The 23,132-nt window shown below is 38.2% G+C and overlaps 2 protein-coding genes across 3 annotated transcripts; both read right to left on the reverse strand.

Annotated features, from left to right (window-relative positions):
* Positions 1-13: 13 nt before the first annotated feature.
* LOC106179142 (allatostatin-A receptor-like) lies at positions 14-23,092 on the reverse strand. 2 transcript variants are annotated; one of them, XM_087011554.1, is made up of 3 exons: positions 22,947-23,078; positions 21,363-21,433; positions 14-3,239 (listed from the first exon to the last, which is right to left on the reverse strand). In XM_087011554.1, the coding sequence occupies exon 3, from the start codon at positions 1,776-1,778 to the stop codon at positions 639-641; it is 1,140 nt and encodes a 379-aa protein (XP_086867680.1). In that variant the 5' UTR covers positions 1,779-3,239; positions 21,363-21,433; positions 22,947-23,078; the 3' UTR covers positions 14-638. The 2 variants fall into 2 exon arrangements, with proteins under 2 accessions (XP_086867680.1, XP_013418130.2); XM_013562676.2 differs by lacking the exon at positions 21,363-21,433 and having other exon boundaries at positions 22,947-23,092.
* Positions 13,962-15,050, reverse strand: LOC106179136 (allatostatin-A receptor-like). The gene has a single exon (XM_013562671.2). It carries the CDS (start codon positions 15,048-15,050, stop codon positions 13,962-13,964), a length of 1,089 nt encoding a protein of 362 aa, XP_013418125.1.
* Positions 23,093-23,132: the final 40 nt, after the last annotated feature.

Raw genomic sequence — 23,132 nt, forward strand, 5'->3', positions numbered from 1 at the left:
CCATTCAGCTCAGATATAACACTTGCTGTGAAAAGACTTTAAATATCTGAGCTGAACTAGTGCATCTTTCCTTTGAAACCCATCCAAAATGATTTTTAAAAAAAATATTTTATTAAAATAACCCATAAAACCGGGTTTTATTTGAACGTGTCAAAACATTTGATTATTTCAGATTGTTTAAGAGTTCACATTTAAGGAAGGGGTGTGGGGTATATTTCCCTTAATTAGTGTGGGATATGGTTGGTGCGTATTACATGTATACTGACAGGCAATGAAAACGCATCATTTATTTATCAAATAATATTTTATGTTCCTTTGGAACATTAAGAAAAACAGTTTTCGTGTGAAATATGACCAATTATTCAGTCAAACAAGGTGACTCTCTTATGATCAAACAAGTGCATTTGTACTCGTTTATATGGTTGGAATCGATTCTCTGTAAAAAAAAGTACAAGAAAGTTTTCTGATGCGTTTTCATTGACTGTCAGTATATTTAGACATAATTTAGCTAAGGACTGTATTTTTTCACACAAAAAAGCATTCAGTGGTAGTGAAATTACTGTGTAGTATTTGGTTATTCTAAATTCTAACAATATCGTAGGCAACCATCGTAGTATTTTCTAAATCAATAACGTTTTTCACAATGGCGACGTGCTAATAACCCTTCTCTTTGCAGAGATGGTAAAGCTGGCATCACGGGGGCTGTCCATACAAGGACACATCGGCAAAAACTCTCGACTAAAAGCTCCCCTGAACTCCTTCGAAACAAAGTTATAAAGAATGGGATTTAAGCAAGAGTTGGCAAAAGTAAGAACGGTGAAAAACAGCTGTGCCACAGCTCGGATTTCTTGGCTACACGCAAAGTGCTGATGGCCATCATCCGTCGCATGTATGATGACGTTATACATGAACAATATCATAGATGGCGCCCAGCATATAAGAAAAACTGCAAACAATATAGTCACCAGCACCATCAGCCTCTTCAGCGCTCTTCGCGGGGAATTATGAGTACTCTCCACGTGCTGACACGGCACATGTGCCAAATTTTCCTGCTCATCTCTGACTTGGCGAGCTTGGATGATTATAAGAATTGACAGAACGGCGATGATTATGACAGGGAGCGTGAAATCAATGCCAAAGATCACGGTCACGTAGATGTAATAGAGTGAAGCGTCTGCTTGTATTCCACACACACGTTCTTCAGTCTCGTGCATTATAAACAACAAGGGCGCATTCAGCACGAGCATGACAGCCCACGTGACACAACTGGCCTTTATGGCGGTACTACGGTGAAGAATCTTCCGCAGAACAAAAGGGTACTTCAGCCCAGCAAATCGAAGTAGGCAGATAGAGACCAATGAATAAATACTCACACCCATGGATACGTAAAATGAATAGTACGTTGTCTTGCAAAGAAAAGGACTGATGCGAATTTTTCTATCGGTAGCGATGAAGAGAGCGTTGATCGGCAGGCATAATACATTGAATAATAAATCTGCAATTGCCAAATTGAGGAACAAAATGTTCATGCGTCTGTTTTTATAGACGACGTAAATTACCATAGAGTTTCCCGTGATTCCGACAAAGCAAAACACACCTATTATAAACGGAAGTACAACTTTTACGATTTCGTAATCTACTTGCCAGTGGCATGTGACATTCATCGCATCAGCAGAACTGGAATCGCCTGTAAAATTGAAGCCGTTTGTGAAATTTATGTCCTTCGTAAAGTACGATCCACATGATGCATTATATACTTCTTGTTGTAAAGCGTTCATGTTTATATCTCCAAACACTGTCTGTGAATCCAAGTTTGTGTATTTTAGTGAAATTAGATAGAAAGCACCGTGACAAAATCCACCGTGTGTTTGTCGCAGCGAGGAGCAGTTTGATTGTCAGAAAATGTCCTCGAGACAAGCAGTCAATTTATATGAAATAAAATGAAATTGATTTTTTACAGACGATATATATATAATCAAACTTTTCTTTTCGGCGAAATAACAGTTTATAACAAGATTTGTTTTAATCACTTTTCCAAGACAACTTGCTTATCGAACGTTGTGTAGGTCTAACTCAATGCGCGGTCAATTTTACTGACGTCTTCCTCAATTAGCCGACAAGAACTAATATCATTACAAATGATCCGTACATTGCACGCCGGTTTACGACAGGTTACCTCTATCTCCAACACTTCCAAGGGCATTGTTGCTGAAACCAAATTTTTCTACGATTGAGCATTTTCTTTAGTTGGCCTACGGAGTTAAGGAAATGATCCTTCTGACAAAAAACGTTGATTTTTCAATGCAACCGGACAGAAAACCTCTATCACAGGGCGTGGTAAGTCGAAGTTGACATCATAATTCAACGGATCGCAGCACTCATAGGGATTTGGGGCACAGTTGATTGGAATCACTTCGAATTATTCCTGATGGTTATTGCTGACACAGAATGCCATAATTAATTTTCCACAGTAATTCGATAGTACAGTCAAAGTGGATATGTCTCTATGGAGGCCAATTGAATTAAAACAGTAGGTCCCACACTTCTGATTGAATATGATGAAATTGTCTTCGTCCTGGGTATGAATATAATCCCACCCTCGCCACGATGAAATTAGTTTAAGACTGCATTTTGAAGCAATCAATGATATGATGCTAAAATTATTGATTATCGCTATGATTACTACTCATGTGCAAATTCCAATCGTTCAAAGTCGACCGCCGTAAAGCCAAGTGGTGAAATATATCGCCCTTGCAATCACCATACAGCGTAGTTCAGAAAGTCCGCACTGATAAAAAAACTGGAAAAAACATCTTGCTTTTCCCCTGCTCTTCTTTACAAGCCACGATACAGTTAACCTGAAGTAGTTCGTTCCCAGGTCCTGTCAGCAAGCGGAAACATCCAACAGTGAATATATATATATATATTTCTTCTCAGCTCTTAATTAATTCTGCTCGCTGTTTGCGGCTGGATCGGGTTAAAAATAGCCACTTAGGGGCCATCACGTGATCACTTCAACACATCCTAACTTCCAGGTACTGACGAAGAAGATTCAAAATCCCCTCTTCTAATTCTTTTCACTAACTAAAGCAAACAGCTTCATAGGTTCTTATTACATGCGTAATAGTATAACTGTATGGTAAAAATATACTCTCGTCTGTGCTAATTTGGATGTCTGCCTTTGCAACTCTCCGGCTGGACGCGGAAAGAATAAGAACATAGGCTTCCTAATGGTTTCCCTGGAAAACAACAGTAGTGTATTAGCGTATTGATGGCGTTTCTCGATTTCTCTTGGGAAATTAAATCTCATTTGTTTTCTATTGTGTTCTAAAAAAACAGGTCGATTATATTCTATTCTTTAAATTTTGGCTTTAAGATATCGCACGTGTATAAATCAAGTTGCGGGATGATTTTGCTCTTTAACTACAACTAGATGAAAAATGGCCCAGAGAACAAAATAAGGGTTTCTTAGAAGAACAATAGTAATTCAAATCTGTTCCAGTGATCAGTAAACAATATGCTATCAAATAACAGTCAAGGTTATCCATGCAACTGAACTTGCTCATAATATTTGAGCGCTTGTACTGGCACGTGCACACGCAAATCAAAACAACATTTGGAAGCTGGGCAGGCGACAAAACAGATAATCAGACAAAAAATGTTAAACTAAATATTCGATATTTGCTTATTAGGAAATCTTATTTTCCTAAAGCATTAGTTGACACCTGATAAAATAATATGTAAAAACATAATAACTATCACAGCATGTTTGGTAATTTCACTCCAGGTTCAACTTGCAAACGCTATCAGTGAGATGGAAAATTACGTTTTGATCGTGAAATCAGCCAATCAACCAGAACCTCATTTGACCTTGACGTTGACATTTAGTCACTTTTCCTTCTAAGACAATATATTTTTTCGCATTTTTTGATTCAACAAAATGATTACTATATGGAAAATATTGAGTACTAAATTCATATCTTATACATCTAATCTACTACTAGGCTTCAATGCATGTCATTTATCAAATTACTTATTTTTCAAATGAAATATATAATGTGGACAAGCATGATCAGCAGGTGAATTATATCATCTATATTGGCATAGTTGTCTGTATAAACTTGGCCAGTACCAATTACGCCTGACATGGTACTGTGGATGGATAATATGGAGCATTATGCTTGCATTTAATAACTTTAAAGCTTTTGTTCAATTGAACTTACTTTGATCCTGTTAATTTGCAATTACTGAAATCGTAACCATTTAACTTTATAACAGAATGAATCATGTAGATTCACAACAATGGCACAAACAAAACAACGACCATTGACCCGACACCAACAAATATCCATGTACAACATGTCGGAACGCTAGGTGTTTTTGTAAAAAATTTAAACAATTCAAGCATAGCCGTTTGTCATCAGCATAGGGTATATACCAAAACTACAGCAAAAACACTTCATCTACTAGAAAAATACCAAGAGCATCTTTAAATGTTTTCACTCATTTAAAAAAAAAAAATGGAATAATTCAGTGACTATTATCAAAGTGGACTTTAAAATGATAATCACTACTATAATTTCTGAAATATTCCATTAATTTAGCAACGGTGTAGTTTGGAATGAAGTATTCAACATGAATCTGCACCAACATATATGTAGCTCAATTGTATATATATATATATATGACCTCTAATTACTCATTTAAAAGACACCATATAACATCTTTCATTCCTCAACTGGACATCTGGAGGCACAGGTCCCCCTCCCCCCCCCCCCCCCCCCCACACACACACACACACACACACTCACACACACACACAAAACTGGCGCCAAGGCCTTTACAATGAACAGCCCGGTTGCAAAGAAACAGCCACCTGAAATAAAACCGAAAGCAGATAAGCACATTGTAACATCGATTTTTGGATGCGTACCATTTTGAGAGAAGAGTAAAACAAAATGTTTCTCAAAAGGAAAACGGCATAAAATCTCTTATTACATCAAATCTGTTTTCAAGGATCTATCAAAGCCAAATTGATATAGTTAGAATTAAGAACGCATTAAACACGAGAAGAGTGGAAAAAAATGTCGGTGTTATAAATTATCTTATCCGCATCGACAACCACAAGTGGTGGTTATTACGAGAGCTTTGATCTACTTCTTGAGTGACTGTTCCAATAATCTCTCCCTCTTCAAACGAGTTTGCCACCTTTCGGAAATAGCCTTCTTCCCACTTATCAACATTTGTAGTAAGCCAACTAGAAAACGCCAGTAATATCCAAGCTTTAGTCACAAATCATTTTGTTATCATTAATTGCGATAAAATATTTTGCTAGCAGATGAATTTTGCTTGCTCTCATTCACTCAAATGAAGCGATATTTTCATAGGGAAAAAAGACCAGGAAAACGTTTCACAAAAGTCCTTTAGCCCTCTTACTTGTCTACACTCCCAGACCAAAATGCTTTTTTAACCAAGATAAAACAGCGGTAGTCCAATTAAATACGTATGGGTTAATTTAATGAATTAATTGATTTATAAGAACTACACGGCTACATTATTTAAGTGCAGCACTATAAATTAATATTGAATTTATAAGTTCAGAGTAATTTTGTGGGCTGCACCTCTTTTGTGATCCGCTTGTGGTTAACACAGTTGTGTATCAGATTATTTAAAAAAAAAACATGAAAAGTGCCATTTACACGTAACTTATCGTCGTCAGAAGGTCTTCAGAAAATCTGCCACTGAGAACCGCTTTTCAGAACAAATAGATAGATCGAACACTTTATACCCTATCAAAGGGCAAGGAAGAGCACATACCAAGGCCAAGTTAAAAAGTTTTTACATTGTACGTCAACTGTACATGTTAATGCAGCAGACAACGTCTTACAAAGACTTAGTTTTGGTCAAGTGGTACTGGAGTCATACTTCGCCATGTAACGATTTAAAATCGGCATAATTATACTCGAAATTTAAAAGCTGCTGTTGGTTCTCATTTTCGTTGCCGGTCAAAACAACCGTCAATATGAGTCCATCAAAAAGCCGCGTCCCATTCCTATACGGCACGTAGCGTGCTCGTGAACAACCGAAAGGTTAGATAAATAGACGATGAAACGGTCTGATAATTGAAACTTAAATTGGCGATTTGTCAGTTCCATTAATAAGGAGTTGTTATGTTCTAGTCAGATGGGACAGCATTCGAGAATGAACGCGCCGTTCGAATTATATGCTATTAAGGGTCATTAAGTGCCTTTTGGGGCAAGTTCATCCATAGCGCGCCACGGAAATGAGTTTTCGATCAAGTAAGGCCCACGCCAGGATTTTTACATAAGACTTAATTGCTGGGGTCCGCTTCACAAAAGAACTTAAGTCCAAAATTCTGTCAGAACTTTTAGACCCAAAATGCTGGTACATTTAGTTCATGAAAAATCTACAGTGGTCCATTTATACAGGGGCAAAGAGAGGTCTGAAGTACAAGCCCAGTCTTTCTTGTTATAAGGCAATATAGTTCAATTGATCATGACCGACTACTGGTCCATCTTGGGTCAAAGCAGACTACAATGAGGGTCTAAGGACCCATTCAGAATAGGGGACTAACTAGTCCGAGGGCCAAATATGGCGACCCACTACAAAGCTTGCCGGCTAATCCGCTATTAGACACTGAATAGAAATCCCGTGGGGAAGTATTCAAGTGGGTCGGCCATAGTTGACCCTCGGACTAGTAAGTCCCCTTTTCTGAAAGGGGCCTAAGAGCGCATTCAGAACAGCAGATTAACAGAAATATGACCCACCCACTTGAATGGCTCTTGCGTAATCCCCGCGAGGAATCTATACAGTGTCTAATCGCTTTTTAGTGGGTCGCCATATTTGATCCGTGGATCTGTTAGTCCGCTGTTCTGAATGCGCTCCAAAGGTAAAGCTCGATTGTCGGACTAAACTATTTCATGTGAAACAGGCCAGACCCCTGGTGTACCAGTATAGATATTTTGCGCATGAAGAAAAAAACTAATCGTAAGAACGATCAAAACCTGTTTTAATATACATGTAGTGTTTCAGGCAACTGAATAAAAAAGTAAACAAATAAACCCGATATCACAGCATGATATAATAAAACCGATATATAGCCAACTGTCCTGACATAAAGCACGTGGATGCTACAACTGTGTTTGAGGTGTGTGACTTTGATACTCCAAGTAACACCCGGAAAGGTCTCTGAAGAAACGGTTGACTGGACAAATTTGACTCAATCACAAAAAGAAAGGAATGACAATAAAATTTACCCAATATATACTTAATTGTACTAAATGTTCATTGCGATAAATGCCAAAAATAACCAAACTGTTTTTGAATCTACTACCCAGAACTAAAATGTTCAATTTTGTAAACTAAATACAATACTTTCTCATTAATTCTCGTTGGGTTACGCAAAATGAGAGAGAGTGTGTGTAATGCGACTCTCGCCTTGCAAATCAATATAAGTAACTTTTCGTTATTGCAACTAGTTCAATTTTTTTCATTTTAGATTTCTGTGATATCAGAAAAATCTTAAAATTTGTAGCATTCCTTTCTGATTCTTTTTATATGTCCTTTTCTGTTGGATATATTTTGAGCTCATTTATTTTGCTGACAAAGAGAAAGAAGACTTACTTTTTCTCGATCACATGTACTCGAGTCAGTTGGGATTTTACTTTTCAAAGAATAAATGAGGAACAGAAATCACTCCAAGAGCGCCCGGCACGAATGCCCAATGAGCATTGCCATAAGGTCAGAAAACCACTCAAATTAGAAAAGAAGATGAAGAACATTTAGGAAGAAGAAAATCCAAACTACCAGCTGTCTAGTGTAAGAGATCTGGTTTTGTTGCAATAGCGGTGTTACCCGGTATTTATAACTTCACTGAATCTGTTGGGTTAATTTTCTTTTCTAAAATACATCAATCAAGTGTTCGGCTAGTGTAATCTCTTCTCCAGTTGCAAAATCATTCCTCAAAATCTCAAAATGGAACGGAGTAGATCAACAAGGTTGAGAAAATCACGAAGAGCTGAGCCAATCTTTTTTTTCAACTGTCCTGGACTGAAAAATTGGAGAGGGGGGGGGGCGTAGACAAAATGACAATTACGAGTGGTGGGAGGGGAGGGGGTGCAAGTAGAGAACAGAAGACACGTTCATTTTGCAAACAAAGTTCTCATATACATGAAATTCTCAAACACAAGCCTCAATTTTTTTTTCATACCGTTAGCTTACGGCAACGGTATGAACCTGGTCGAAGGCCTTCATCAGGCCGTAAGCTAACCGTATGAAAAAAAATGAGGCTTGTGTTTGAGAATGTCATGTATATCCAACAACCAAGCTAATGAACATTTTTGCTCAAGGTACTCATACTCATACATTTATGAAGAAATATATATATATATATATATATATATATATATATATATATATATATATATATATATATATATATATATATATATATATATATATCCCAAAGTCAAAATGAATTAAAATGAACATCTCTATATGCATATATATTCCTAAACCAGCAGGTGCGCTCCAAAATCTCCATCCTACCTGCCTTTTGCTGATCAGTTCTTATTCAGTATATACAGTGTACGTACCGGCATACAGTATTACTTGATCCGCATACAAAAAAAAAAAAAAAAAAAAGACTTGGCAAAATAAATGAATAAAGTGAAATGAGTGACGGGTGATAAATAAAGTCCGACCATCTGTGTAATTAGATAAAACAAAATCGAGCTTAAATAATATATTTGTGATAAATTGTTTCGTATCAATGGTTTGGTGATGCAATTAAGATTATCTCTAATTACCCTGAGTTCCAAGGCATATTCAGAACTCGGCTACATCAACATAGCGCGGTGCTACGGTGAACCTGTGTTAGATCTAGTTTAAAAAGGCTCTGAAACACAGGGTTACTTTGCTACTGATTATTCGTAATATCTCATTTTATATTATTTCACTACAGTTGTTGGTTTATTTATTTATTTATTTATTTATATATTTTCTTTAATTATTTATTTCTTGATGTTTCCTGCTCGATGCATGCCCGCCCCCAATCCCCTCTGGTACCAACACTGAGAAATCATCACATCAGAGCGTTAGTTAGTTCATTGCCTTGTTATCTGAAAAGAACGGGTCGTATTAATTTAATAAGGCTCTCAATCATTTTGAACGCATCGCTAGCCAACATCCTGTGCGTGGGACTATAATGCAGCCATTATAATCAGCTATTAAAAACATCATTAAATAACGGACGGTTTGTCTGCCTCTTCCTATTCAATATATGGTCTGCACAGACTTAAACGATTCTTTCTGAATACTCTGCAGTGCGTGGTATATGGACAAATCTTCAGGGGATTGTCAAATGCCACTTGTTTTCAACAAATACTAATATTAACTAATTGAAGCCGAGATTGAGCACGTATACTGTTATACATTGTAGCTTCCTTAACTGAACGACCGCTGTTCCGATTAATTGCGCATGTAAAAGCAGACACCACGAAAATGCTCCACGCTGTGCGCGTGGCTGATTTTTATTTGGGAATAATCATCAATCCACAGTAAGACACTGATTGCTTTACAACATGCTTTAGACCCAGCCTATGCAGCGTCATCAATTATATCCAGGACATACGAACTGCTTAAAGGCGTCGTTAATTGATTTCAAAGCGTCTTATTAGTGATCGTTCGTGTCTCGTGTCCATGGGTAATTCATCATCAATACTCATGTAATATCTTATTGATTTCAGCGCACTGCAGCCAAGATGTCCAATTATTTTATGCTTATCTCGGGTTATCTTTTTGTCGTTTAAATGATAATAATTATAATAAATAATAATTTTCATTACATAATATTTAATACAGATACGAATAAGGCGCAATTGTTCATGTATTGCTTATGGGTTCTAGCTTTATAATGTAAATGGTCTGCATAGCTGAACCAAACACTTCCTGCAAATCTCTTAAATCAGGCCATCAGTTAAAGACGTTGCATTGGTATAGATTGCCCTGAGAAAAAAAATCGAGATGTTTTTAGGTTTTCTCTTCACAAAGAATGCTTCAGTTCTACCACAATTCATTGAACTGAATTTGTGGAGAATTCGAGGATGCAATATAAACAGTGTAATGACCAATGTACTGCTTGCAACTATAAAACTTGGAAAAAAGAGACGTTTTCAAGACAAAATTTCCCCAAAAGAAAAATTAAAACTCTTACCTTGGGCCCAGTTTTACGTATTCATTTTGAAATGACGACTTAGTTCTCTCTTTCTACTCTGTGTACAGTGACAAAAAGAATCGCGGGGATTTGGGGAACGTCGTTTGCTGATCAAAACTGGGATGCTGTTCTCTCAAGAGTTCTTGTACATATAAACAGACAAAACGGTCATATCTTTTCGTGCTATAGAGATTTTCGCCGCTCTGTTTTATGCAAAATGCAGAGTAACTGTGTATGCAATTAAGAAATATAGCCGCTTTTTCATTGTTCTAGGAGTTTATTTATTGCAATCTGATATTCTTTAGTTCAAGACCACTGTCTTTTGCGCATGCACCAATCATTCAAATCACTGTACACGAGCGCATTTTCCAAACCTTTTTTTTTCATTTTGGCAAGCTTGACAAAAATTCTTTTTTATCTGTAATCGTTCCAAGCAGCTATTCTCACTTACCTATATTTTGTTTCAATTAAACAGGTTAAAGTGCATTAGGCACAACAAGCAGTATATAAATAAATATATCTTTAAAGGCCAATTGTTTAATATAGAAAATCGTTCTTTTTTGACCCACGTCACGCGTGCAATTCGCCTACGTTCCTGCAGTTGATGTTAACTACTGTAGAAACAGAGAGCCCGATATGTCTTAATCTTCTTCATCTGTTAAGTTGAAAAATCCATTTGACTGTTAAGGAGAGTGAGTCCCAGCGCATTAATTAAAGTGCCTTTAGCTAATGTCACTGAAAAGTCTAAAGGTATTTACATCACCGAAATTGACTGATGCATATCATGCTAGAAGAGAGGATAGCATTTCCCAGTGCAGATATTGCATTGTCTTTTGCTAATGAAAGAGTTTCTGAAATGGCTTGAGGCTGTTCCACTCCCAGATTGACAAATTTATTTGACTTCTGCCATTGCGTTCTTGTACAGCCATATTAACTTATTGTACTTTTCTTTTCATGTCCTATTACCGGGCTTCTCGATTTTAAAATGCCAAGCCTTTCAGCAATTTTGATAGATATGGAAGCAGCTATTACTATTTGTCACAAAATGGTAGCGTTTCTTCCACAGCGCTCTGTGGAACAAGATAAGACCAACATTATCCTGCAATGCATCTCGCTTAGTCCGATTCCAACGAGGAAAACGTTTGTGTCAATTTAAACTTGGTCTAGAAACGGTCTAAAAAGCATACGCGTTGAGATAGAAGCTTATTGTAATTTATCCTTCTGTATGGGGCCATTCAGAATGAGAAAAGCCGAGTGCTAGCTGGTCCATGGCCTCAATATGGCGGACTTACATGAAAGGAAGACCGCTTAATCCTGTAATGGCCTCTCCGCCTCTTTCATGCTTGAAAAATTGTAACCATGCTCTTACATATATGTTTTTTTTATACTTCAAAGTATTGCAGCGAATATTGCTAGCAACTCTGCCACCATCGATTACATGTAATTACATATAATAGGGGTTAATTCTGTCAACCGCAAGGTGAAAAAATTAGCGTCTCCATGAAATTGTTTGCGAGTGGGGCCAAAACGGTGAACATCGCGGAAAATATGTCTGACTCGGAGTGTAACTGACTTCAACGGCTGTGTTATGTTTAGACACATTTTACTCCAGAGAATACGTAATTTTCCCGATATTTCCCCGACATTTTTCTTCTATAATGGAATAAGTCGGTCTGAAATCGAAGTCAATCATGTCTTTAATTATTTGGCGAGGGACAGGAACGGGTGAAACATTACCAAACTGTTTAGATAAAAATATTGAAAAAATCATCTGTGCAATGATATGAAACTTTGGAGTCATTGCACGTAATCGACCAAGCCTACTCCATTTGTATATGAGGAGAGCACTGAACGCACGTGCACTAGAGAATTAACTAGAGAATATAAAATGCATTTCATTTCCAGAGCCATGCAATGTGAACATGATCAGAAATTTCAGCATTCCATCCAGGGCCCACAGTCGGTACACCTGGGATCTAGGTTCCATGCCAACAGAGAGAAAAAAAGACAAAAGAGACTCTATTATCTTTTGTAAATGGATGAGCTTAGCTAATAACTATTACGATGCAAGGCAATTTTGTCCGTCACTGAAACCTCAGATGTGAAAACACCTCACAATCTATATTAAAGAACTTATGAAGTCTCCAACAAAACGATAAATCAGCTGAAATAATTTTTGCTAAAGTGTAGGGTGGAGTGGAGTGGAGGGCAAAGAGATTTTTAAAAAATAGAAAAGCCAGAAGAGGAGAATTTAGCACAATATGTAGAGCACCAGGATAATACAATTACCCCCTCTCCCGATCAGCAACTGCCTCTATATTACAGAATCAAATGCAATCTCAAATCGAAACAATTTAAGATATCATCTCCGGGAATTTCCCACCAAATCGAATTTTCCGAGAAAAAAATAGGACATAGTTTCCTACTCAGATATCATTGTACGACCCCTCCCTGTACTTGGATCTGATGTTTTATACCATCTCTTATTACTTAAATATGATTTAGTTCTTAATGAGTAACCAGTCGTATAGATCGCCCAGGTCATCATGTGCATTTCAGGCGGAAATATCGAAGTCAGCTATTTTAAAGGATTTTATAGATTTTAATGTCCGAATTTGGAAAATAAGTCTGTGTGTAAAATATGTAGACAAAAAATGAGTCTTTGTGATATTTTCAAACGCAGATGATCTACCTTTCGCCAAACTACCACTCCGTGCTAACGTGTAGCATTAGACGTTTATATTCAACAAGTCACGGCAAAACGAGCAAAAGAGGAATGAAATCTTTCAGTGAAAAATGACAACAACATCTGGGTGATATCGCTCAGTAATCGGATCACCCTGAAGATCAGATTTTCCCTGAAACGGAAGCGGAATGCTTATTGAATATGAGGGTTGGTGTTCTGTGTAAACTGACACTAAGGATGGCCCACACAGACCTTCCCCATGACTAAGTAATACAATTTTAGGGATATATAAGCACTTGACCTTATCCAATTTGCGTTTTCAATATACGTGCATGTCAAATTCAGCTATCCTGTGGGATGTGCTGAGGTTAGCATTTTCCCTATAACTTTTCTAACCACCTGTTAAACCTTGACAGAATAATATACAGTATAATATAGACTAGCTCTTCTGTAAATACTTCAAGCACATCGGAGCTGAGACTTCACAACTTTACTGTCACAAGAATGACATTAAAAATTAAAAGACTTAATTAGATAATTCTATTATTCGTTTCTACCCTGGAAAAATTACGAATTTTGTCAATGGTTCTACAAATAGTAAGGTCCAATTTTGACCGAAACAGACCATGTTTTTTCAAGGGATGAGTTGACTTTCCCAATATGGCCGATGTCAATTGGCGTGATTTTTAATTCCCCGCAAAACGTAGACCTTGCTGTCAAAATATGAAAATATCATTTGAATGTCTCTTTCATTAGGTTATGGCGATGCAAAACAACTACAATGTACCTGTGATATCCTGTGAATGTTTATTTAAAGTATACCAACTAAAAATCCACCTGTAAATCTTTTGTTTTTTTTTCGTCAATTTAACCTTTTCTGTATAGTGCGTGCGTGCGAGCGTGCACGTGTGTGTGTGTGTGTGTGTGTGTGTGTGTGAGAGAGAGAGAGAGAGAGAGAGAGAGAGAAAGAGAGAGAGAAAGAGACAGAGAGAAAGGAGAAGGTGAGGGGGAGAGAGAGATGGGGTGGACTATCGAAACGTTTCAAACTTCTGATCTTCTGTTGGATCTCGTCCTACGAGCACTAAATTCACACCTCCTTATCATACCGATCCCAGAGGCAGACGCAGAACTCCGACGTCTGTTTCTCAACATGTGTCTCGGCGTTAATGCCTGAACGAAAGCTTTCCGAAACTCCTCTGAACCGAAATTGTAAACCAGTGGGTTCAGGCTTGAACTGCTAAAAGCCATAATGGCTGCAATGTCTTGTACTATGTACATAACACCCCTTTGATGACAGGAAGTTTTCCCAGATACGACACTACTGTCCGGTCCCAATACTGTTATGATGTTCCATAAGAACAAAACCATGCCTGGGGTCCAGCAGATAAGAAAGACGGCAACGACCAGAAGAACCAGAGCCATCACACGCTTTGTGGCACTTTTGGAAGCGTGATGCATGCTTGGGGACGCGCAAGTCACCTGATATTGGGACATGCGTCTCTGCACATCGCGCATTGAGCGGAGTCGATAGATAATGAGCACCGAAAGCACGGCTATGACGCTCAAAGGCAGTGCAAAGTCTGCTCCAACGATAACGAAGGCGTAAATGTAATAAACGGTGTTCGTCTTGTCCCTTGAAGTGCACCGACGCCCGGCGTCCTCTAGCATAATGACGGGGATTGGCGAGTTAAGAATCAACATGGCCACCCACGTGAGACCACTTGCTATGTACGCCGTCTTCCGCCCAAGTGCCGAGTGTACGTACAGTGGGTACGCAATACATGCGTACCGCACAGCGCATATAGCAACAAGAGAATAGATACTGACGCCCATTGTGACATACGTGGCGTACATGTACGTCTTGCACACAAACTGCCCCAAGTGTACGTCGTTCCCTAGGGCGTAATGGGCTGCCGTAATAGGTAGGCAAAAAAGGTTGAATAATAAATCTGCTATCGCTAAGTTCAAGAATAGAGGGTTTATATGGTGATGACTCCATACCACATAAATAACAAGACTGTTCCCTAGAATTCCAACGAAACAGATGGATGCCACTATGGTCGTAAGCACTATCCTTGTGACTGGGGTGTCAAATTCCCCACAGTCTTCGCTAAATGTTGAGTTATTCATGGTTTATCGCGTGTCTTTTATTACACCGGTGAAGTTTCTCTACGCTTCCTGGAATGTTAATTGATTTTCTGTACTGATACTTATTCAAGCCTATAACTCCTTTAACTGAGATTGAGTTGTTTCCCCTGAAATGTTATTTTCAGGCGTATGCCAGCCTGAGAATACAGTTCACGATTCCTACTTAACGTTGCCTTTCAATCTGGCTCTTTTCTAACACAGTGCCCAAACAGCTCAAATCGTCCAATTCTTCTTAACAGTGGAGTTCGTTGTGTGCTGCGTCTTTAAAAAGCATGGAACAAAAGATATGCGAGTAACTGTTTGAAAGCACTCTAACACGATGTTGGAAAAGTTCTGGGATCATTTGTACCTGTACAATCCGCTCCAGTCAATCCAATAGTCACAGAACATACAAACACATTGGCTCTCTAAGCACAAGGCACTTTACATTCTCTTCGTATCGCAGTCGGTGCTTGGGTTGGTAAACGTACTGAATTAACATGGCGCAATAACATGACGGAAATGACTAAAGTTTTGATCATCCACAGAACGATGCTCATATTTTGAGACTGAGAGTCGCGTGCTTCTCAAGCTTGAACTGAACTACAGAGTCGTCAAAAATACATCCGGTATAGCTCAGCGGCGGATGAAGATGACTTTAATACATGATTTCCAGTTCTTTCCAGATACACTAGTTTCGAAAAAAATGACATGGTTTGTTCCTGCTGGAATGCAAAGTCTTCGTTGTTTCACTTTTTCATTTCAAACTTCTTTATGGCTACTTCATGTAACGTCTTCTTTATGGTAGCTGTTGAAGACGCCCATAGGAATAGAAAAGGCATTCAGAGATTCTTTTTATGCAGCTGTAAGCCAAAAATGCGCACCTTAAATTCTGTGTTGGGAATAGTAGGAATGAGGTGTTAATGCCCACTGAATTATAGATACATCAGTGAAAAAATCCTCGGAGTGCCCAAAGAAGTTTACTTAGAAATGATGCGTGGGAAATTATTTGGCGTTAGTCCAGTAGGTAGTTTTGAATCGCTTCTTGTTTTGTCTGGTCTTCGAATGTTCACTGGAATCTCAGTAATTACAGCTATATCTTCTAGTGTATTTTTGTTGACCATCGCCTTAATAACAATTACGTTCCTGAGTCTGTCTGTCGATTCCAATTCCTAAGATCCTTGAATAAAGTGTTTTCACCAAATACTAGTATGTTACCTAAAGCTTCACTAGAGAGACACGTATTTTTATATGTCGTCGGAAGCTCTTGCATCACAAGGGAAATCTCGGTTGCTTCATCTTCTCAAGTTCTGCTTTGTTCTCTTAGGAAAAGAAATGCCAAAAAATAACATTTTCCCAGAAGAATCGTCGTCATAAACCCGGCCTATCCCTGTCGTTTACCGTAGAGAACATTCTGGCAGTACACATCATCTCGGAATGTCAATGATCAATTTCCAACTACGCATGGACTACATGACGTGAATGCCAATGTACGCATAACATTAGAACTTCAGCGCCTCATGCGTATGTTAAAGTTCCTCGTACGCGTCACTGCTGCCATGTACATGTAACCTAGGACTCGTGCAAGGTGGTTCCTGTTCGAACTTACATGTAATAACTGTCATTTGAAAGATAACATTAAGCTGATGCGAAATGACGTTCAGGACCTACATGCAGTAATAGCCCCAGTGGGAATTTCACTCGTAGTTGCTGTAATAAACTAACTCTTTGAAATAGGAAAATAACGTAAGATCTTTGATATACTCTCAGGCAAGCCCATGCCGTCAAAGTTCTGCTACATTGATATCTGTCATTCGAGAAATGTGCAGTGTCAGACAGGTTTTGTGCGGTAGTCGATCATCATAGATGTGGGCGCGCAATATCATTGTTTGTCCGTTAATGTTCGGTTCTCGGTAATTACGACTATTATTATTATTATTATTATTATTATTATTATTATTATCTATATATAACGAGTCATTTTGCACACAGAGCCGCAAGCCTGACTATGCTCCCGTTCTATTCAGGGAATTACATCGGAATAACCGATACAATTCCCTGTTCTATTCTTCTATTTTTTTAATATCATTCCCACATTATATCGCTGTCTTGTATCCTAAACCATTAATTTCGCTACTTCTGTTCAATTAAAAGTATATTTCGATATTCCTTTCTGTTGTCAATTCAGAAAGTTGATATCTGTCTTTAATTACAACAAATCAAACATCAGGCAGTCTCATGCCACACTCGCTAAAAGCACTACAAGTATGTTGCTCTGGTCCGAGTACCATCGCCAAACAAATTAAATCCAAACGCGAATTTAACCTCGATGTCTTCTTCATCTACCCTATTATATACAGCCAAAACGATCCACTGGGTCGATTTAATGCCATCTCATTCCTTAATAGCCCATGGCCCAGTGTTATATCTCTGGTGTTGATTAAAATACAATGGAGAATACAGAAAGAGCGCCACGTGCTAACCGGCGTGAATGTTACGCACTGCTGGGTGGTGGAGTTAATGGTTATCGAAGGAATGCCTGTCAATATGCAGGGATAAGCTTAAGAGCTGTTAAATAAAGAAAAGAAAATATATTGAATATATCTCTTATTAAGAATTCGTGTCATGCAAGTTTATGACCATAGGTCTACAAATACCTAATTTGTTGGAATACATAATATTATGTCACATTTAGGAAAAGAGTGAAAAAAATAAGCGTCAACTGCCCAATTGTCATTAGTTTGGGAATACTATTTGGAAAATAATATTTGAAATAATGGTACCCGGTTTCCACTAGTGTGCAGATATTAATTTGAATGCGATAACACTGTTCCAAATCAAATTCTTCACACCAGTACACTGTACTCATTGTGGCAAATTTTATGATCTTAGTTTCGGAGTTGTATGATTTCGTTACGAAGCCGTAAAAACAATCTGATACACAAAAGTAGGCAGCAAAGCAATTTCGCTATTTGAGATGAAGCCGATGGAAAGCCCGCGTACTGCTTCTGTAAGATCTTATTACATATCACCAACCCTGATATTAATCGATAACTTTGCGCCCCCCCCCCCCCTCCCCACGCACACATTTCGAATAGACGTCAACGTACCCAGTGACGCACGCGCGTGCGCGCGCGCGCACACACACACACACACACAATTAAGACACGATTTAAATCACACCAGTAACGTGCAATTAAAACACTTAAAATCTTATTTCCAATATAATGATATAATTTTCTGTATCATCTCGTATCGAGAATATGAACTTTTCGGTGAAACAGATGTGAAAGAGAAAATTAAGTGAAACAAGACAGAAATGTCCCTTCATTGATCTTTTCAAGGTACTTTGAGTTATCTCCGTTAAAATACCCTCTTAATTTCCGTAGAACCATCAAAATGTTATAGGATTCGCCTTTGATAATATCCGTACGGCTTAGTGAGAGCACTTACTGTAAGAACCCAAATCAGGTTAAAACGTTTGATGACACTCGTTTAACCTTTATTGTTTTGTTTTTGTCCTGTTTCAGTATATCACTTGCCTTTGGAGCTCATATTTCAGTTCATTATTATGCTCTGAAGTTAAAATAAAGGGCTTTTTATTTCTCATTTCTTGACCTGATCGAAGGCAGCCATAGATCCTGCTCCCTCAACTATCCTACATATGCTCTATCCTAGAAAAGCTGTAAATAAAGAACTCAAAATAAGTTAATTAAATCGGTTAACCGGTTTTCCTTTCAGTGCTACAAAATTTACAATAATTTTCTTTCCTTTCCAACGTCTGTCCATCATTTACACGTATCTGTGCGCGGCGTTGACGTTGAGGGCTATTTTAAAATACATACCACTACATTGACCCTTGTTTCATAAAGTTAAAACTAAAACGTTTTTTATTTGTTGTTGTTAAAATAGTTCTAAGCGCCGTTTGATGCTGAAGACGTAATATTCCAGGAGTTGAAACGACTTACCGTGGTCCTTAATTAACCAATGACATATCAGTATACGATAACCGCGGTGGCGTCAAATAAGAAGTCGTAGGACCGGTCCATATGATCTTATCTTACAGATGTCTAAAGCTGCCGTACGAGCTGTCCTAACAGTTTACGCTGGATGAACTAAGTGCACACATTTTTGCAAGCATTATATAGCTATATTTCTGCAAGAAGTATTTACTTTTTTGTCACCTTCTGGACTTAATGGCCTTGAAGTGTATTTCAAAGTTACCTCTTACTGCTTCACAGTAGGCGCTTGTCTACCACTGTTTTTTTTTCTCTATAAATATCCTGTCAAAGCCTATCCAGTCTTATTCAATACTGATTGTTTTGGTCACATCTGTAAAAGAAAATTTCTCCCCCTATCAAAAATTTGCATTCAAAAGCACATGCTTGTGCATCTATGCCAACGGGTTTGTTAGACTTTTAGAGGTGACATACATGGTTGTCTATGTAAAATCGTATTTTGTAGCCCTCATCCTTGGACACTTGTCTCATTAAACATACTCTAGCATTTTCGTTAACGTATTTTTATGAATATACAAAACTACAGCACGACAATTGCTGGGTAATATGAAAACGCCCACAGAAGTGGCTATTTTCGTTTTTTTTCACTATAGCACTCCAGTATATTTAAAAACGCCAAATAAAAACTTATTTGCTTTTCTTATATTCATTTTACACGTAAACATGTAGTTAGTATGAAAAAGCATAGAAGTTGGAGATTTCCCTAGACCCAAGCAGGTAGGCGTCACATCGTTTTACACGAGTTTTAGTTTAACATGATTTCAGGGCCATTACCCTTCTGTCTTTCTCGATTTATGAAGCGTGCGACAATATCACCCCGTGAGGATGATATCCATAGCGTTTAACAGGATTAAAAAAAGACCGCTGGGCCTTTGTGGACTCGTCTCTTTCAATCAGCGACAAACACTCTCGATCTCTCAAAGGCAATTCTCATCACGCTCGTAATGGAGATGAATTCTTGGTGCAGCACTAAATGAAGACTCCAAAACCAGGATTATAGATCGTTATTTTCTCGACGGGTTTGGATAGTGTATAGCTTGGTATTTAGGGGAATGGTTGGAAATTTTAGGAAAATTTATACAGGGTATTTTGTTACATAAAGGCGTAACGCGTGTTGTGCTATTAAATTGTCACTTTTGCAAACCCACTTATTTGATATCATTTGTGAGATTATAAATGACCGAGAAACACATGTAATGCACATTCGGCTTATCTATTCCACGGCATTAAAGATGGCGCGGTCATTCTCGTAATGATTCTTTTCTGCGGGGTGCTTGATTACTAGTAAGTCAAACACTCCGTCAGCAACAAATTCCTCAGTTGCCCTATGGCCTGTCAAGTAAGGGGCAGACAGGTCGCATTGTATGTATATAACGCATGCTGCCGTGAATACTTCATTTTTCATACCTTGAAATATAGGGTGGTTCGCATTTAGGTTCAGAATGATACAAAAAAAAAAAAAAAAAAAAAAAAAAAAAAAAAAAAAAAAAAAATCCAAGATTTTCCCTCATTTAGCTGATGTTACAGTCCACCTTTCACTGGCTTAAACTAAGCGACTATGTTTATCAAAGTATCGATAACAGGAACAGATGGCATTGACTTCAGATGTGATTTTTTACCTATTGAAGTGCCTGGAAGCAGCTAATACACTAATTGGGTGTGAAGGTATCAATCAGTTGGAGGGGGGGGGGGGGGGGGGGTAACTCCGTAACCGCCGGAGAATTGGTGTAATTACCGACAAAAGTAAACGTAAAAAGAACAAACGAGCACGACAGACTTTTCGATGTGATCTTTTAAACCGATTTTAGACTGTCTTGTTTACAAACATTCAGTGAAAATTGGTGTAATTTAACGTTCTTAGTGATTAGTTCTAAGCTTTGTAAATAAATCAGTCGAACCCATTTCTAATACTCAGGCACATCCCCGTTTCACCTTTAATTTTTATTCCAATGCGAGCCCTTGCAATAGAGAAAATCAAGAAACCGAAAATAGCACTTTCATCCACAAACCGTCAATATGACGTCACGAGAAACGGCCACACTTTATCCAAAGACACATCAAGTCCACGAACACTATATATTATGATATTTTTGTAACAGCCAGTATTATGTAAAAGCGTTTTATAGCATAATTTGTTTTAGAGGGTTCCATGTATATATTAATTAACGGGGATTTGTTAATATTAAGAAAGACAAATTGAATTTGTTTTAATCCCCTGAAGAGCCTAGCCATTTCCGTTTTCAACATTTTCATTATTCGGCACCCAAAGGTCTATAATCACACGCATAAACCCTACCTTTTACATTATATCAGTCTGAAGTATTTCTTCGGACCTCCACAGATGATACGACTGCATTGTTCTGTCCCCTATCCAAATCAGAAATTCAGACATTATTGAAATACAGGCTCGATTTATATAAACCATTATACCTTAAATGACTGCATAAACTTCGAATGATCCGTAACTGCGTATGTGGTTTATCTTATTAAATGTCGTTAAATTGCTAATATCCGTCCAAAGTTAATCAGACATAAAATGGAATCGGACGCGATAAAGGCGGGAAAGCTTTTGACCTAGGCAGTAATAATAATAATAATAATAATAATAATAATCTTATTATTATAATTCATCATTAAAACAAAAGAATAAATAAATCTACGTGTAAGTAAATCAGTATGTCAAAATTTAGCACAATCTTTGTCAGACAACCAAATAGGACACGCAAATTTAAGTTTTTGAAATAGAATATTGGAATTTTTCAAATCGTTTCCGTTTATTTTCTTCTGTCCCTCTAGCTGTCTGTGACCAGCTTACTAACGTACAGAGTAACTTGAAGTAACCCGTACACTACCAACCAGCCGCGCAACACAAGTAACCAACCAACCAAGCAACCAACATAACCAACCAATTGCACGACTGAAGTAACCATAACAATGATATCAACCAATCGCACCACCCCAGCAAACATCCAAGTCAAATAAACCAACCAGTTGATGGCACAAATAAATCGTCTTGTAATTAAGCAGCTAAAAAGACATCATCTTTCTCTCCCCCCCCCAGTATATCTTTATTCAATCCCTGTCGTCTGTTGCATCTAAATTTTTCACTGGATGTACAAAGTACACATGCCGCAGGCCCGTAGCCAGGGGGGTTCGAAAAGGTCCACTCTGGGTAAAATTTGATCTAGGTTCATGAAGTTTTTATGGAAAAAGGTCCACTTTTTCAGAAAAAGAACCCCCCTTTTGAAATTGCTGGCTACGGGCCTGTGCCGAGTTATTAGAGTAAGTCAGAATAGCAGGACAGATGAATTAGACATACTGTGTCGATATACGAACAGGAGGTAATCACCTATACCTCTTAGTGAATTAGTGTTAATTCTGTTGATCACTTTATACCTCCGCTGCATGGTAAGATAAAATCAGTAAAGACAAAATTGGCATGCCAACTTGTTTTTTTTTCTGAGATACGTTATTCGATGGAAACGAACCAAAGCTGTTAAAAACGTATATTTTCCTTTGCGCCAGAACCCAACAGATTACGTAGGCCTCTTTTCAGTGGGCGATCGATGTGATTCAAGTAATTGAAAAACAAATCTGTGGTGCGTTGCCGTAATGCCAAATTAATTAAACGCTATACGCTCGGGGGAGAGGGGGCATTGTTTCCGTATTCAATAAGTCACGCGCCAGGAATAAGATAACGAACCTGAGGCGGAGGGCATCAATCACGGGGTCTTTGATCTTCGCATGCCCTACAATACTGGTACATGACCAGCTGAAGGCCCGTATAACAGAGAGTCCGTCCTCCATTACATTCATATAGGGCTAGCTTCATAGAGGGTTAGCTTGACGCAAGTGCATCAACAACTAGGACAGCTCTTACCTGTGTACAAATGAAAAGAAACCCGGTGTCGTGTACCATGACAGAGAGTCCGCTTCCCATTATTTGATGCAGGTGAACCTCGCCCTAGATTTTGACCCACTTACACAGGTCAGAGTGACCCTAACCATTATAACTATATGGAGGGCGGACTTTCTGTCACACGGACCCTCAGTTTCGTGACACTGG

Source organism: Lingula anatina, chromosome 4, assembly GCF_051362555.1.
Source record: "Lingula anatina isolate TDL-2025a chromosome 4, LinAna3.0, whole genome shotgun sequence".
NCBI lineage: Eukaryota > Metazoa > Brachiopoda > Lingulata > Lingulida > Lingulidae > Lingula > Lingula anatina.

What these genes read in the sequence shown, in the direction of transcription:
- LOC106179142 (XM_013562676.2), bottom strand. Translation starts at nt 1,778, where the DNA reads ATGAACGCTTTACAACAAGAAGTATATAATGCATCATGTGGATCGTAC.
- LOC106179136 (XM_013562671.2), bottom strand. Translation starts at nt 15,050, where the DNA reads ATGAATAACTCAACATTTAGCGAAGACTGTGGGGAATTTGACACCCCA.